The sequence below is a fragment of the Paralichthys olivaceus genome, chromosome 11 (genome assembly GCF_024713975.1).
Source record: "Paralichthys olivaceus isolate ysfri-2021 chromosome 11, ASM2471397v2, whole genome shotgun sequence".
NCBI classification, from domain to species: domain Eukaryota; kingdom Metazoa; phylum Chordata; class Actinopteri; order Pleuronectiformes; family Paralichthyidae; genus Paralichthys; species Paralichthys olivaceus.
In genome coordinates, this window is record NC_091103.1 from 12,706,127 (window position 1) to 12,723,190 (window position 17,064).

The window sequence follows — 17,064 nt, forward strand, 5'->3', positions numbered from 1 at the left end:
ATTGAATTTGAAACATCCGCTTAGAAACCTCTCAGTTGCCTAGTAACAACATCATATAGAACTTTCAATTTCAAGGCCTCTGGGAACTATTGGTGTCGCAGTCACTTCAGTGACGGGACCATGTAGATACTGATGACTCACACTGACTAAAATCCTCCAAAAACAGCTTCACACATTTAACATCCCACATACAAAAGACTCACAAGCAAGAGAAAAGTGTTCATTCAACATCCACACACTCTCTTTACATATTGCATATTGCTCTATTCTGTCTTGTAAATTCTCAGCACATCCATCTTGTCATCTCTTTCCTTCACTCCTCATTTTCTGGACAGTGACAACTAGAACTACCTGACAGTTCCACCAGACAACCCAATTCTTCATTCAATTCATCCGTAAGTCAAAGTGAATGTTTGTGCCAGATTTGATGAAATTCTTTGAAGGAGTTCCTAAGTTATAATGTTCATTAGAAAAGGGTGGACAGATGGACAACTCCAAAAAATGTCTGAGGCTACAGCTGTTGCCATGGCGCATGGTATGGTCTGATAAAGGTTCACCATGACTTCCTACTTGTTCACATAACCTGTAACTGGGGACAGTTTTAGTACGAACCCAAAAACATTACAGGGTTTGTGGCTCTCTCCATTCTGCACTCATGGGGGGATTACACTCTTGATGTGTGTGGGTGGACAATTTCAGTGTGTAAGAGGTTGAGAAAGGACATATGTGTTTGCTCTATGAGCACATATGAGTTTAAAGATGTGGAAAATTTTGAAGTAGTGAAGGCAAATGCGTGTGTCCCTTTGAAGCCAACACGAAGGCATGTGCTGTGACACGGACAGAGGAGGTTAGACAAACATTCACAGACATGTCCAAACTACTGTTTACTGAGCTCATTCTGTCTCTTCACACAGAAAAACAAGACACAGAAGTCAGGGTGGACATCCTCACAGAAAGAGAAAGTTAGAGGGGGATCAGGAAGAAAGTCAGACAGACAAACAAAAAAGTGCATGAAGGACAAAATGGAGGTGAAGAGAGGTTGAGAATTGGGAATGAGACAGAGCAGAGATCAAGGACGCTGGGATGGACAAGGGAGAAAGATTGAAGAGGTAGTGACTGAGTGAGTGAGGTAGAGAAGGACAGAGGTGAGAGGAGGAAACAGTGAGTGAAAATAAATGTAAAGACAATAGATAAGGAAAGAGTGGCAACAGAGGAGACCTCAACATGTTTAGCTGTGTATGGGCTGCTTCAAAGAGCATGCTGGGGTTAGACCTATTTGTGTGGATCTGTGACGTTATATGCATGTTTGTGTTAGTGTGTCACTTTGCCCGTTTGTGAAAATCCACAATTATCGAGCTGTGCCGTCTATTTCAAAGGGAAAAAGAGAGAGACCCAGAAAAAGCTCTGAATCATACGGCATTTAGATATTTTTTTTCTTTGGAATGGAGGTCTTTCGATCTTCACCAGCAAGTCTCAATGGTCCTTTTGGGCCTTTGATTACATTAGCATCCAATTAGCTTTGAGAGTGCCCCTGAGGCATCTATGACTCAACACCTGTTGATGGGGACCCATTTGGCTAATGGGTACAAAGAAGAGGGATAAGCTGTGCCCTGCCAACTAGGGTGGAAAATTAGTAGTTAAAAAGTTGAACAGATAGTGTTGATGTTTTTAGTCATTGTTTTTTGAATTGGTAAAAATGGGATAGACCATTCATAATTATGTTTACATTTGTTTATAATCACCTGAAATAAGAATCGTTTTCGTAACCTTAGGACAAGCGCTTTAGGTCAACATACCTCTCTAATGGAGTCTGCCTGTTTCATCTGTTTCTAGTAGCTTGCAATCTGCATCCTCACCACTAGATGCCACTAAATCCTGAACACTGTACCTTTAAATAGTATAATGTATGAAAAGATGGACGACATGATGGGTCTCCAAAAGTGAAGCCAAAGCGACTTGGACCGAAGTAAAGGCCTAGAGCATGTATCAGCAAGACCTGATTGAAGCTCCTTCCTCAGGCCGCTACTGTGCAAGATGGTAGCGTTCGTAATGGTTTAATTTCAGGAGGAAGTGGGGACTAGTTGTCCATCTTTGCTTTAAACCTTTCTGAATATTGCTTTATAACAGTCAGTAATTACTCACATCTATCACAGGGATGTTATGTTTCTTAAAACTTCAGAAAAGGTTATATTTATTTGTGTTATATTACTAGTAGTAAAAAACAACAGCACAAAACATGTATTTTTGCTATAGCTCAGGCTGGACCACAGCATTTCATTTCTTAATTCAAAATAAGGAACCATTGTCAGAGGTATTTTCTTCAACACTCAAACATATTTAAGATGTTAATCATCTTTGTCAGTGTCAACACACCACATCCTCATATCCTATTTGAAATGCGTGTGATTGGGAATGAGACACAGCTTTGGTCTTGTTTCTACAAGCTAATCTGTGTATCACACTAAGCTAACAACTCCACATTCTCCTTGTCTTGTGCCAGTCTACTTAGCATGCTCCCGTCTCTGCTGTGATGTGCTCCTGTTTAACACCTTGGCTAAGCTTGATGAATAATGCAGAGCGGACCAAGATTCACTGAGTCAGCACTGAGGACAGGTCAGTGGAGACATTGTGCCTGAGTGGCTCTGGCAGCCCTGACACACAAATGCAGTGGCTGAACACACACACACGCACAGGCGGTGCATGGGTGCTTGGACACCAAAATATGGATATTCAAGGGCCCATGCACACACTGAGACAACCCAAGTGATGGACAGAAACCTTTGCACACAAGCATAGATGTTAACAAACACAGAAAGAATGGGAGAGAGGGAAAGAGTCACATAGGTAGAAGAAAGCCTACCTGTGTTTAGATGGTATTATGACATCAAACATATTATCAATATTACTTCACAGCATAAATAAACAGAATAGTACAACATTAACGATGTTGGACTGGCACTCAGTAGAGTATCTACTATCTACTATTTATATCTAAATATAGATAATGATTTTTCTGTGGAACCACACCAAGTTGACATCAGCTTTTTTTTCATATAGATCCATGTTTTCTAGATATTTGTTGTGTAATTTTTGCTAAAACACAAATAAATGAGTGCACAGTGGCAAAAGTATGAGTTCCTTGGCAACATTAATACAAGTATGATGCAACATATTTTTATCTAAATGTTATTAACATATATGCTGATTACACATCCAGATGTACCATATACAATATACAAAGTAAAATTGCATCAAAAGAAAAAGACATAATATTTAGGATCACAGCAACATTTAAAAATGCTCAGTCAAAGATACACACACACACACACACACACACACACACTTAAATTAAAGGATGCACACAGTCTCACATGTGTGTTGTGTCATACAGATGAACAACACTAGTGATTCAGAGACCTAGGTATGGAGGAGGAGTCAAAAGACAGCAAGGCGATAGACAGGGGAAAAAAATCCATGAGTTAGAGAAGGAGGGAAGTAAGAGAGAAGAGCAGGTGGGGGTGAGTGAGCAAACCCAGGTTGTAAGAACAGATTGTGAGGAGGGTTTGAGGGAGGGGCAGATCTGAGAGAAGCAAAGAATGAGGAATGAGAGGGGCCAGTCCTGAAGTAACCTCCTACACTGATGCAGTGTATTCACCAACACTTCATCAGCGATACCCCCCAATCCATATTCGATCTATACCAATGGAGTATTCCCAGCTGACATTGGGGGAGAGGTGGGGTATAGGCACTGGACAGTTTGCCAGGGTATCGCACGGACAACATACAGAGACAGACAACAGCCGTACACACCCAGTTAGAGTCTCTAATCAAGTAACTAACCTAATATCTTTTGACTGTGCATGGGAGAAGTCTGGAGAACATCCATGCAAATAAGGGGAGAACATGCAAACTCCACACAGAAAACTCCCCGGCCAAACAGGGATTCAAACCAGGAAACTATTTGCTGTAATGCAACAGTGCTAATCATCACACCACCGCAGCCCCCCTGACCCCCTTTGTTTTATTGTAATTTATAATAAAGTTAATAGTTAAACTGTAAAATATCAAACCTCAGTTAAATGTCCTGGTCACAAGGGTTTGATAACAACATCTTCTGAATCATTGCAATACATATAAATATATATTTTGCTACCTAATATCAATATAGGCCCCCAAAAAATCCATATCAGTCGTGCTCTATTTAATCTGTATCTGTACCTGTATCTGTGAACGAGAATCATGAGGCACGCTCCTTCTAATCACTGCTCCTGTAGAATGAAAAGTGAATTTCTTTTCTGTACAACTCCGGCCTCAGGTTTGATTGAAAGTTGGGCCTTTGTTAAACTCGTCACGTATCAAGAAATTCCAAATAATTCCTCAGATATGTCTGACGTCTGTCATTCTCACTGGCAAATGTCACGAACATGAGCTTAGACACAGACACACTGTGTGCATTTCATAGATCCTCTGTGTGCATGTGTGCCTTTGTGTCTACGTTTAAGTGAGTCTATTCGTCTGATTTTACATTAAGGGCTAATTTGATTGTGTGTGTGTGTGTGTGTGTGTGTGTGTGTGTGTGTGTGTGTGTGTGTGTGTGTGTGTGTGTGTGTGTGTGTGTGTGAGCTTGTTAGAGTAGCAGTTGGCTCCTGTTGATAGCTGCTGCAGTCTGAACAGCAGGGCTGATGAGGACAATCAATTAGCTCTGCATCGTGCTCTCTCTCTCACACACACACACACACACACACACAATGATATTCATGCAAATATGCGTGTACAATAAAAAAAAACATCAAAGGCCATGTACCATATATACAGTCACAATATAATAAACATCTGATGTAGCACTTTACTTTAAATATCCATGACTTCATGTTTCAGTTTCTCTGCCACTTCATGAAAAACTGTGTGAGATTTCCTTTCACTGTGTGTGTGTGTGTGTGTGTGTGTGTGTGTGTTAGCTAAGCCCCAGCTGGGATGGTGAAAGTTTATCAAATATCAGCCTTGATCCCTCTAAGGGCTGTTTGGACTCTGTAGATGTTCAGTGTGTTAGTGTGTGTGTGTTTGCTCCAAGCGTTGTGTGTGATGCTGAGCAGATGCTTATGTTTAGACAGCTATCCTGCTCTCAGTCTGGCTGTCTTACATCAGCAGTGTGTGTGTGAGTGTCTGTGTGTGTGTCTGTCTTCGTGCATATGTGCATGCAAGCTTGTGCCCAAGTGAAGTGTGTGTGTGGTCAGAGTGCAGGGTTAAGCAGTGGTCTGACTGTCAGTGTGTATCTGACCTTCTCTCCACCAGGGGAACACTTATCCTGCTGCAGGCTCCACAGTAGCTCTTAACATCATCCTCCTGCCATTTCTCTCCTTCTTTCCTTTCATTCTCTCTCACGCTTTTTTTTCTGCCTGTTAACTTTTCTTACTGCCTCTCACTCATTTATTCCCCCCTCTGATATCACCCTAACAATGCCTCATCCCTTATTTTCTCTTCTTCAGTGCTCCTATCCATGTCCCCTATCCCCCATTCTCTCTGTATTTGTATTCAGCGCTCCTCTTGCTCTGCCTTCCTTACCCTTTGCAGCTCAGATACCAGAAGTTAATGATGAAATGAAAACAGGAAAGGGAAAGCTAATGAAGACAAGAGGAGACAGAAGGAGCAAGACGGCGGCAGAACTGCTGAGACACCCAAATGGAGAATCAGAGAAAGTGATGGAAATGTGGGGAGAAATGCTGACAGTTGGAGAAGAAAAGATAAAAGTGTTTGATGCAGGAGGGAAAAAAGAATCTTTTTCATTTGTGTCAGAGCACCATTGTCGGAGTAACAAAGACATAGCTCTCACAGTGCACTAGAGGATTTGTCAACCCCCCCACTCCCTCTCTCGCTGTCTCTCATCCTCCCTCTCTCTCTCTCTCTCTCTCAGACACACACACATATATAAAACACACAACATAAATACACAGTGTTTATCTTTTTCCTTCAGCAGGGACCAATCTCCTGGGGTGAGAGAAGCTCCTGCACTCATATTTCTGCAGTGTCACGTCTGACGTTTGTCATGTTCTCACCCTCACTTAGCCCTGGTAGCAGAAGCCCACTGGCATCACACAGTTTTTTTCCCTTATCAGTATCTTGTGCTATTAAAGTTTCAGCAGGTGCTGACAACACTTGGAACATTTGATTCCTTGAGTCTTTTTCTTGAGAAAACATGTTTCATGTTTTAGTTTTTTTCACAAGTGTTACTGTGAAATGAAACAGGATCCACAATGAATGACCTCATAGCTCAAATTTTTGTACTATAGCTGTGAATGAGCCCCTCAAGTGGCCTTGTTTTTGTCAGTTGCTACATCACAGGATTTTCCCCAGTGTGGGATCAATAAATCTCTATCTCATCTTATCTTATCTTATAAGTCACCTCCTTCTCTTTGATTTCAGCATGACTTTGATTCAGTCAGATTTTAGTTGACTTCTGGCCTCGAGGCTCAGACCTCATCACACAACTCCAAAGGGTTCAACAAGTTCCCTGCAGCTCTGCAGAAAGTGACAACAGTATTTTCCCTCCCACGGATACCCATCCTCGGAGCAGTACATGTGGATGAATCTTTGGAGCTACTGAGCTTATAAAATGCTTTACCAGCAGCAGGGCCTTGTGTGATGCAGCAGTTGCAGCAGAATTATCAGGCGCAGCACCAGGAGCGGCAACAGAACACAACTGCGCCGTTGCTAAGGACCTTTTGCTGAGTGTGTTTGGTGTGAGTGTAGCAGTGCAATTATGTTGTCTGCCTTAATAACTACCACCCAGACTTCCTGATTATTACATTTTTCTATTCTTTCCCCTCAATGTTAGATAAAACTGAAAAATACCCTTCACTGTATCTCAGAGAATTACCTTTACAGAGAAATGCAGCAACTCCTCACAGTTGAGAAGCTGAAATAATGACAAAAACTATGTATGAGTACATTGAAGCCTTTCGAGCCTCATGAGGAATAATGTAATAATGTAATCATGGGTCAAGATATCCTCAGCCTGCTGGAACAGATATGTCTAGGTTGGAAAATGAATGAAGTGAATACTGTGGACATCAAGTCAATCTTCAGGTTTTATATTCAGTATTTTCACCACATATTGATACAGATCAGCTGTTATTACCAGCATGAAACTGAGAAAACTACCAACAAGCTGCACAAGCTAAGATGATTTAACAATCCCCTTTGAAAGCATGTTTGAATGCAACATCTTGCCGTTATACACCAGTCATTTATTTGTGTTAATCACAGACTGTATTTAAATCTGGACGATGTGTCTCACCCCCCTCCTGTTGTGAATGAAGTGGAAGTATACTGGATACAAATGCTGCCATGTTGCACATTTGGATCCAGAGTCTGCTCAGTAATGATCTGGAGATGGAGTCACGTCAGCGAGGTCCCGCTGATATACACGCTTGACCAATCTTGAGTTAGTCTCAGCTGTCAATCATGACATTTCATCCCATTTCACAGCATCAAATATCAAATTAAAACCACTCTTATTGGATAAATTACAGTGGTACTATACAAACTGTCTCTATGACAGAAACCATCTTTGAGGAAAATGAATATTTTCTTTTATTTTGACCTTGTCCATTTCACATCCACTAACATGGAGAAGGCTGGATTTATGACATATACTGCAGTCAGCCACCAGTGGGCGATCGAGATAAGTGCATTAACTTGAAGGGAGCTGTGTGGTGGCCCTGTTGAGTCAGAATCGACATCGGTATTCACCTGTGTGTGTGGAAACTTGATGGTTGGATACATTATTAGACATATTTGATCTGAGAGCCTCTTTTACATCTGAGTACAGCTGAGTGGCAAAGTTCAGGGGAGTTGATTTAGAAAAGTAACTTCATCCGCTGTGTTTACATATATTTTTACAGTTTAAACAGTTTCAGTGAACTCCCAGGAGCTGAGTTTGGAACAAGCACTCTATTAGTTTTCAGTTGTTAACACACTGATGGAGGCCAGAGGATACTGCACTTAGTTTTGCACATGCACACGGAGTTCCTACATCAACACCAAACACACTCGCACAAACAGAGCATCAATTTACTATTGAGTCATATTTGCCGACAGATGTTAAGAAGTGAGACAGAGTGAACCCTGTGGGAGAAACTCACGGCTGCCCAACCAATCCGCTTTTTAAACCTCCACATTCCCTTGGTCCTTATTCTTCTCTCTCACTTTTTAGGGGGGTGCTGCTCCCCAAACTCCTCTCCCCTTTTATGCTCTCCTTCTTTCTCCCGAAAACTTCTTTTTTCACTTTCATTGCTTGTTCAGCACCCATTCTCCATCACTGTTTTCACGTGTCTGCTCAATTACTTTTCACATCCGTCGCTCTCTACTTCAGTTTGTCCCATTTTATCCCTCTGCTCACTCTTTTACTCACTCTTTCTTTCACCTGATGATCAGCTGTTTTTCTGACAGACAACACTCTCTCTCTCTTTTCAGTTCTTCTTTCCTTCAACCCTCTCAACCCCATCTCCCCTTTAACTACAAATACATGTCTATTCTCCCACTTTTTTTAATTCCCCTTTCCAGCTGCCTGCCATCCTCCCCATAAACTTCTTTCTAAATTTTCTTCTCTGCCATCTCTATTCTCTTTATGCTCCTCATTTCATGCACTTGGCTCATCACTTTCTCCATGCACCCGCCAACCGCTCCTTCCTCTCCGTGTCATCCTCCTCTGTTATCTGCATCTACTGTGCCACTCAGATCGCTCAGCCACAAGACCGACTTCACCCCAGGACCGAACATCTGTCTCCCTCTTCCTCTTTCTCTATCGTTTACGTTTCTCCCTACTTCTCCTCCACGGTGTCCCCAACCCAGATCAATTTCAGAAGTGCTTGTAAAAAGAGCTTGTAAATCGAGCTGGTACAGTCCAAGAAGACAGTGCACGTCAGTGGAGATGAATTATTCTGCACTACTCACATGTTCACATTAATCAGTAAAGGAAGAGATGTCACTGAAAGAACAGATGTATAATGTTAAAAAAAAACTGTGGTAAGGTCACATCTCAACATTTGGAGGAATCTGCTTATTTTGTGCCAAATATCAGATCAGATTCTTTTAGCTTAGCATAATGACTGGATATCTACATCAACATGTTATTTTGTGAACTGGATTTTTATTTATTTGCACAGAGCCTGGCTAGGTTGAAAAAAAGATATTAACTACTGCATGTATTAAGTTTGCAAATATTGACTAACATTAGATTAAGTAAACTGAGAGGATCATGCAACCATGCAAACCACTGCAAACAAATTGAATTGAATACTATGATATCACATTTTGTTATTTCTAAGGTGAACTGATCAGGCAAGCAATAATTTTGCTTTTGAATAAGAAGAATTGTCGTTGTATTTACAGGCTACCTCATCAGTTGTTTACTTTTTAGAAAATATACAACACCTAAAATTAAACATAACGAGTGCAGAGCCCATTCATGCCTGTTTGTTTGGCTGCAGCTTTCTTCCTGAGTTGAACTGACCCGTGGCAAGTGAAGCTCGGCCACAGGACTCAGTCCACAAACCCCTGAAGCTGTGCCACCGCTGCTGCATAAAGAGCTGTTTACATGTTTATTCAGACTTCAGTGAAGTTCAACCAAGTGCGCAGAAAGCTGGACCGAAGTATCACTTGCACTGATGTGTCCCAGCCACCACTGCTACAGCTGGCTGGTTGCTTACTTGTCTAAATCTCACTAAATTTAACACTCAATACTTTTAGCCTATAACAATACACATGCCAAGTGTGAAGCTGATAAGATGAACAGATCTTGAGATATGTGTTCCTCATACATACGTACAGAGATTCTGGAATTGCAAAATTGATCATTTACACGTATTCATCCATCCCTCATCAAATGATTAAATGTTTTCTGTAAAAGGATATGCTGTATATTTGAATCATCTTGAGGGCTGCATTAGCGTAATCTGGCTTTAAAAATGTCGGAAACAAGGTTTGTCTCCAGGCTTCATCTGTGGCGAAGATGCTGTACATTGATTAGGTAATGCTTTTTTAAAATCTCTTTCTTTTTATTCGATCAGATCAGATATTCTGCTGATGTCTGGCACTACACTCAGTCCTGCTCTCTCCTTCAGAAATACCTTATCATTATCCCCCTCCACTCCTCTATCAGTCCTGCTTTCTTCCATCTTCTCCTTCATACCGTATCCATTTGGCTTGCCGTTGGTTTTGCTATCTGTCTTTCGAAGCTGACGGGGCAGAAAAGTGGAGGGGTCGGTCTTTTAACTTGGCATATCTGCCTCAACACACCTTTCCTCTCTCCTCCTTCCTTGTGCCCTCTAACTCTTTACTAAGCTCCTTCTGCCCTCTCCTAAAATGTGAGCACCGACACACACAAACCTACGCCCAGCTCAGCTCACTTTCCAAGGCTTCATCTAAAACAGCACACACACGCCATATGTCGTCAGACCGTCCAAGGGGTCACCACCCTTTATTTTAACTCTAGGGGAGGAAGGCTGTCTGCCAAACATTTAAGGGTGGGGTACTTTGTCTCATGCAATGTTTGCATTTTAATATGAGATGACAAATGTTTATTGGGGGATTCCCTAGAAAGGGAGATCCTGTAATTGTGTGTGTGTGTGTGTGTGTGTGTGTGTGTGTGTGTGTGTGTGTGTGTGTGTGTGTGTGTGTGTGTGTGTGTGTGTGTGTGTATGTGTGTGTGTATGTGTGTGTGTGTGTGTGTGTGTGTGTGTGTGTGTGTGTGTGTGTGTGTGTGTGTGGGCCTGGGTGGGCAGCAGGGGAGTAGTTCCATGTCGGGTGTCTTGAGTGTGACTCATGAATTCCAGTAACCTCGCCGACACTCCTCCCTGCTATTGCTTGCATCCTGTCACAAATGACCAGGCTTTGACATGATATGGCGAGGTGGAGCTGACAGGTTCATGGCCGTCCAGGATGCCAAGAGTATATCTGTGTTTTCCTTCACCTCACAGAGAAAGAATTCATTTAATGCACTTACATTCAAAAAACAAGTTTATATGTAGATTATGTTATGTTGAGGAAAATTGTGTTATATGATTGAAAGTTCTAGAACAACTAAATGGATTTTGAGGAGGGATTGTTTTGTCAATGGCTGTTTTTTTGAGGTCAAGAATGATCTTTTATAACTTTCAATCACAGAAAAGACAAAGTCCATCAAAGGATCAGAAAAATTAACATTTACAATTCCATGGACCTGCTATATTAGAAGAAGCCTTCGAAAGGGTCTGTCCTCAAATGCAGCCTCTAAAGGATGCAGCCACTGAATTGAGACGCAGCCTTTATTACAGGATCATTTGATAATATTAAAATCTCCAGAATAGCTAAGAAATTGACTTCTGAGGTGGGATTGTTTGGTCAAATATGCTTCTCTACTTGGAAAACAGGAGGCTGGCTGCATACCTCATGTTAAGATGCTCGAGCATGTAAGGAATCTGATTTAGTGACTGGCTGCATATTCTGTATGTGCATGTTATCAGCGACCAGGCCACGTTGAGTTCTCAGACACAGTCAAGGACCCCATGACATCACACTCCAGAGTATGAGAGCTCACACGCTTTTGTAAGGTCAGCCACTCAATTGTTAAACAGCTGAACCTGTGGTGTGTGTGTGTGTGTGTGTGTGTGTGTGTGTGTGTGTGTGTGTGTGTGTGTGTGAGAGGGAGAGAGAGAGAGAGAGAGAGTTTTAAGGCGTAACCTGGTTTGTTTGTTTCTGAATCTGTGCCCTTTTCATAGCGTGATTGTGTTTTATAAGCGCATTTAAAATGATTGTTAAGATATAAACAAACAGTACAGTATTTTCCTTGCACAAGTTTCTTCGTTCTGTGTGAGTGTGTTTGTGACATTGTTCGCAACGTTACAGATCCAACAGCCAACAGAGTGAAATAGATTTTAAATTAAAAAGAGCTGAAACAGGTGTGTGTGTGTGTGTGCCTGTGTGCGTGCGTGTGTGTGTGGGTGATGGGAAGATAAAGACTGAAATGAGAATGGGAGAGATTGAAAGAGGAGGATCTGGGGAGATGGAGTGATATGTGGTGACTGATAAGATGGCACGGAGAGAGGAAGGCAACTGATAAGAGAAGAACTATTGGTAGAAAGAAGAGGAGGAATGAGAAAGATCTGCCAGAAGCCTTTATGAAACATACTGTGTTTCTGTCACTGCCAGGAATAAAAGTCATATTCTCTTTTTTTGCAGAGTTGCGCTTTGACTAAATAACACTTGCATTCCACAAAAAATTGTGGACCCTGGTAGTCTGCTTGTTTAAAAGGTTAACTATGGCACTGACTGTGTGTAGACATTCTTTACAAGCAACATCTCAATTTTTAGTTCAAACTTTTTCTCATATACACAAATTGTGTGCGCCCCCATCTCAGTCTGTGTATGTGTCTGTGTTTCTACAACTGTGGTTTCGAGCAGCTGTGCCTGGATCCATCAATGTGCTTTTGCAGTTGCCTTGATGTGTCATAAAATATTAATTCAAATGTGAATTCCATTTAAATTTCAAATAGAACTGATCTCAGGATTTTCTGTTTTAGATTTTGAATTCATAAATATTGCATTATAGCTAGTTTAGTACTATAAGCATTCCTAGTAGGCTGAAAGAAAATTTGTTGCTAACAAGTTAAGCCTTGTCAGGTTTAGATATTACATACATAATATATAATAATTGGAATCATTTCGGAACATCTGAGGATATCATTTCTAAGAATACATTAAAGCTACAGTTGGTACCTGGAAACGCAGGCCACACTTTAAAAATATCCCACTTTTCTGTGACATGGTTCCTAAATTCCAGCTTTTGAAGTTTGTAGTGAAAGAGCGGGTTTGTGTATTTATTGACTGCCATCAGATGGAAAGAGGATTCCAATAAATAAGGGTTTTAGAAAGTACTTACAAACTCCACCTTTTAAATTGTGTTTACACGGATAATATCCAGTCATGCATATCTTAATCTCTAGCAGTGGGCAGTCACACTTGACAGTGCAAAAAACTGTCTGACTCATTTAAGCAGTAAATACTCAAATTATTTACAAACAATAAGAATACTGTTTTTACAAAATCTGCAAAAGTTGGTGTTTCTGCCTGTGCTTGTTTCTGCACAACAATGTGAAGCTAGTGCTATGCTATCCCGCATGTACTTTTTGTTAGGGTCCTTCAGGTTTTGTTTATTTCATCATCAGTGGCTGTTGTGTGGAACGTGTTGTCCCCTCCAATTTGTAGGATCTGCACCAAGTTGTCTATGCTAGATTGTGTGGTCACGATGCTACTTGCGTCGTCCAAGCAGGCTACAGGGAAATATAAATAGCAAGGACTTTGCATCTGTGGTGTGTCCGCAGCTGTCCGCGTCCATAGAGGAGTATAACTGAGGTTACACTATGTGCTTCTGTCTGCCTGCATATATGTGCACATGTTTCTTGCATACACATGTATGTGTAATAGGTTCTATCATATCTGGGTCATCTGGTCTCTCCAGCAGAGAGCGATAAGTTGTTAAGAGCAGAAAGGCCAAGTAGTGTGTACACTGCTCAGCGTGTTTACATGTGTTCCTTTGTGTTTCCTTTTTTATGAATACACTCTGTTTCCCTGTGTCCCCCGTCCCCGTCCCCCCACCAACACCTCACCCACACCCCCTTTTAATGCCCACAAAGACACACTTCAATGGCAAAAAAGAACGAGCAAAAATGCTGAACAAACACAGGGGAAAAAAACCTTCGGGGGAATTCCTCAAAGTGAGCAAAGATATTCTGTCAGAACATTCACACACACACACACACACTGAAATACACAAGCTCTGTTCAAAATGGTAAGTGGACGAATGAAAGCCGCAGACGTTATCAGTTTGAGGTTTACCCCTGGATAGAAACACATTTAATCAGCAGCAGTCAATCAAACACTGAAACTGAATTCTCATAAGCCTACTGTAAATAAACATAAACAAAGGGACACACACATAAACACACACACACACACACACACACACACACACACACACACACAACTAAAGATAACTTCTCTGGCACAGCATGTTACTGTAAGACCGTGCAGTGGATTAAAGAGCTGTTAAAAGTCTGTGCACCGTCCAACTATCAGTCTGTCTTAATAGCAGTCATCACAGTGGATCATAGATTTTGTGCAACTTAACATTATCAGAAGATCAAGAGAATTGACTTTGATCAAATCAGTTTGATTGGTTATCATCAGAACATAAATATCAGGTGTCTCTATGACTGTGACAGCAGAGATTGAGTGACTGTCTCATATCACCTCTTGAACTCTTGTGATAGACTGATTAAACACTGCTGATTGGGAAATTCAACGATTTCACAAATCCACCGGCATCATCTGTCAAGCCCACAGCTTCAAGTTACTACTAAGATGAAGCATGTTTTTCAGGCATGTCTCTTAAGGGAAAAATGTGGAGAACAAAAAATACCAAAATCATCACAGGGAGTTCCCAAATTATCAGTTTGACATAGGGCAAGTGTAGACTGCTCAGGGGTATGTGCAACAAAAAAAACTAGTTTTTGCAGGTTTAATTGAAATGAATGAGAAGATAAGTCACTGCATTGTAAATGTTGAAAAATCAGTCAAACTTAACACCCTGTTAACATTTATTACGCAGATATTTTGCAACATATTTCCTGTTTTTCCAACTGCTAACAGTTTTTTAAGTCACTAAATGGAGATTTTTACAATTACATAAGAAACAATAACAACAATGGCAGCTACATAACATTTTCTCTGTTCGGTTACCACTACTAGATCTAAATACAATTCACTTGTGGCTTCGGTCTCTCCTCTCTCACAACAGCCGTATCTGTCATTGTTTATGTCGATCATATTCACATACAATTGGACAAGACCCAGCAGTGCTTTGCTTCTGATGGTCAACAGATGGATAATTGACTGATCCCAGGGGACATAAATGAAAAGGCACTGCTGGGATTTGAACCCAGGATCTCCTGTTTACTAGACAGGCGCTTTAACCAACTAAGCCACAGCGCCTGGTGACCATAGAAGAATCTGGATTTTGTTGAAGCCTGTGCTCCGTAAATGTATGGCAACTGTGGTCCAGGTGATTGGTAAAGAAATTCCTCATGAAAAGCTCAACACAGTGATTAAAAAAAGGTATTTGATGAGGGGACAAAGGCCAATGGAACGTTTGCGACTTGTCTTGACCTTCATGTTATCGTGTGTGAGGTGAAACAGGCCTCAGGGGCAGTCTTCCAGTTTAGAACCTAATACAGTGGTATTTTCATGCCAAAAGCAACCCTGCAGCTGTGTGTGTTTGTATGTGTGTGTGTGTGTGTGTGTTATCAAAGGTACATTAGCACTGTGACACCAGCCTCATGGCCAAGTGAAAAGTAAGCACTCCGCACCTGCAGGAAGTTAGATAGACGACCTGACGACTGCAGCTTGCACCGGTGAAGCCCCCCCCCCCCTCCCTATTCATTTCTCATGATGTGGAAAAAGTGCATTCAGCTTCCTCTGGGCCCACCTCACATCATTTTACATGTCTCCTTCACTCTATTACTGCATTAACAGTGGGACAACAGGTCATTTACTACCACAAAGCATGCTGACAAACAATGGGTGTCTATTTGAAGCAACACCAGCAGCTACCACAACAACGTGAGTTGTGCAAGAAGAGTATCATTTATTATATTCACATATAATTCAAATGCAAAATTGATCCTCTCAAATCAGTTTTAGATCAAATATCATGATGACAAAACTAATCAAATGATGTATTTATGGGGGGAATCTTGCTTTATCTTCCTTCACAGATGGTCTATTGGTTCTACAGTTATAACACGACTTTAGTTAAAAAAGAATCTGAATCAAATTACACTCCCACAATAAAGTCACTCAATTTCATGTTTAAGTTTTACAGAGACATTGTGCACAATATGAGAGAATAAGGATATGAAGACAACTCACCGTCTCTCCTCATGTTGCCTCTTATCACTTTGACCGTGGAGACCTGAGCCCTCCCGACCCCGGTTAAAGCCCCTAACAACAAAACCATCCACATCTGGAGAAACAGCGGTGCGCACATGGCGACAACAGACTCCTTAAACCTTTGGTGTCGTCTTCACCCCCCCAGTGAGTCAAAAATAAAAGTTAGTGTCAGAGCAAACTTTCCATTCAGTGACTTGAAGCTTCCGCACTCCTCCCCACTTGGCTTCTGCGCCCTGACGCTTGTCGCGCACCGTGCTGTGCCTTCCTCTCACAGTGAAGCCTCCGAAACAACTCCGTGCAGGTGGGGGATGATATAGCAGTGTTCACGGTCACAGCTCAGACGGAAGGCGCCTCACTTCTTATCGCTGTTTAGAAAGAATTCTGTTCAGTCACCGAGAGATTTCCCGCATTGTTAACTATTGTCTGTCTGACGCGTCTGCGCTTCGAACCGACCGTGCCAAGTCAGTGGTGTGCGTGCGTGCGTGTGTTTGTGTGCAAACCATGCAATATGGACTGGCAGTAAGCAAGAGAGGAGAGATCGGTCAATAGACTTTAGACGTAAGGCTATCTATCGGTCTTACTGTCTGTCTAAGAATCAGATGAACAATAATTATGTAAACAACAACAATAGGATGACAATATTAATGTAATTAAGGAAATAAAATATACAGAATTGTGGTAATGGTAAATTCAAGGTATGAATATTTTTCATATTGTGTCAAAAAGTGTAATTCTTACACCACAGCTTCCATGATGTCTCATCGAGGACACGGCCTGATCTCTTGTGGGCAGCCCGCCTCGCTTCTCTCTGCTTCTGTCTGCTTCTCTCTATGACTGTGGTCACTGTCGATGTCTTTCTCAAGTTGGAATTAGTGACTGTGGTACAACATTATACTGTTTGTTTTGGATTGTGTTGTGACTGTGTGATGTCATTTCAATAAGTGTATTTTTACTTTTTCTAGCTGTTGGAGAGGAAACACAGGACAGAGTGGAAGTCTCTTGAATTAGCTAGGCGCTGCTCTCAGACTTCAGGAAACAGCTGATATGAGTTCATTTGGATTCTGATGACAGAACATGTCA

At 41.5% G+C, this 17,064-nt stretch overlaps 1 protein-coding gene and 1 non-coding gene across 8 annotated transcripts in view; both read right to left on the reverse strand.

The window, feature by feature from the left end:
* pdgfd (platelet derived growth factor d) overlaps positions 1 to 16,819 on the reverse strand; it is a 51,646-nt gene extending 34,827 nt beyond the window's left edge. For 4 of the 7 annotated variants that reach the window (XR_011244540.1, XR_011244539.1, XM_020094847.2 and 1 more), the window contains exon 1: positions 15,964 to 16,453. Coding sequence is in view for 5 of the 7 variants with exons in the window: in XM_020094847.2 (XP_019950406.1) it covers positions 15,964 to 16,081 (118 nt within the window). In the remaining 2 variants the exon portion in view is untranslated. Of the gene's footprint in view, positions 1 to 15,963; positions 16,469 to 16,722 lie in introns of those variants that run through there. The other 3 variants (XM_020094846.2, XM_020094848.2, XM_020094849.2) reach the window with 3 other exon arrangements.
* On the reverse strand, positions 14,954 to 15,027 carry trnat-agu (transfer RNA threonine (anticodon AGU)). The gene has a single exon. It is a non-coding gene; the product is annotated as a tRNA-Thr (tRNA).
* Positions 16,820 to 17,064: the final 245 nt, after the last annotated feature.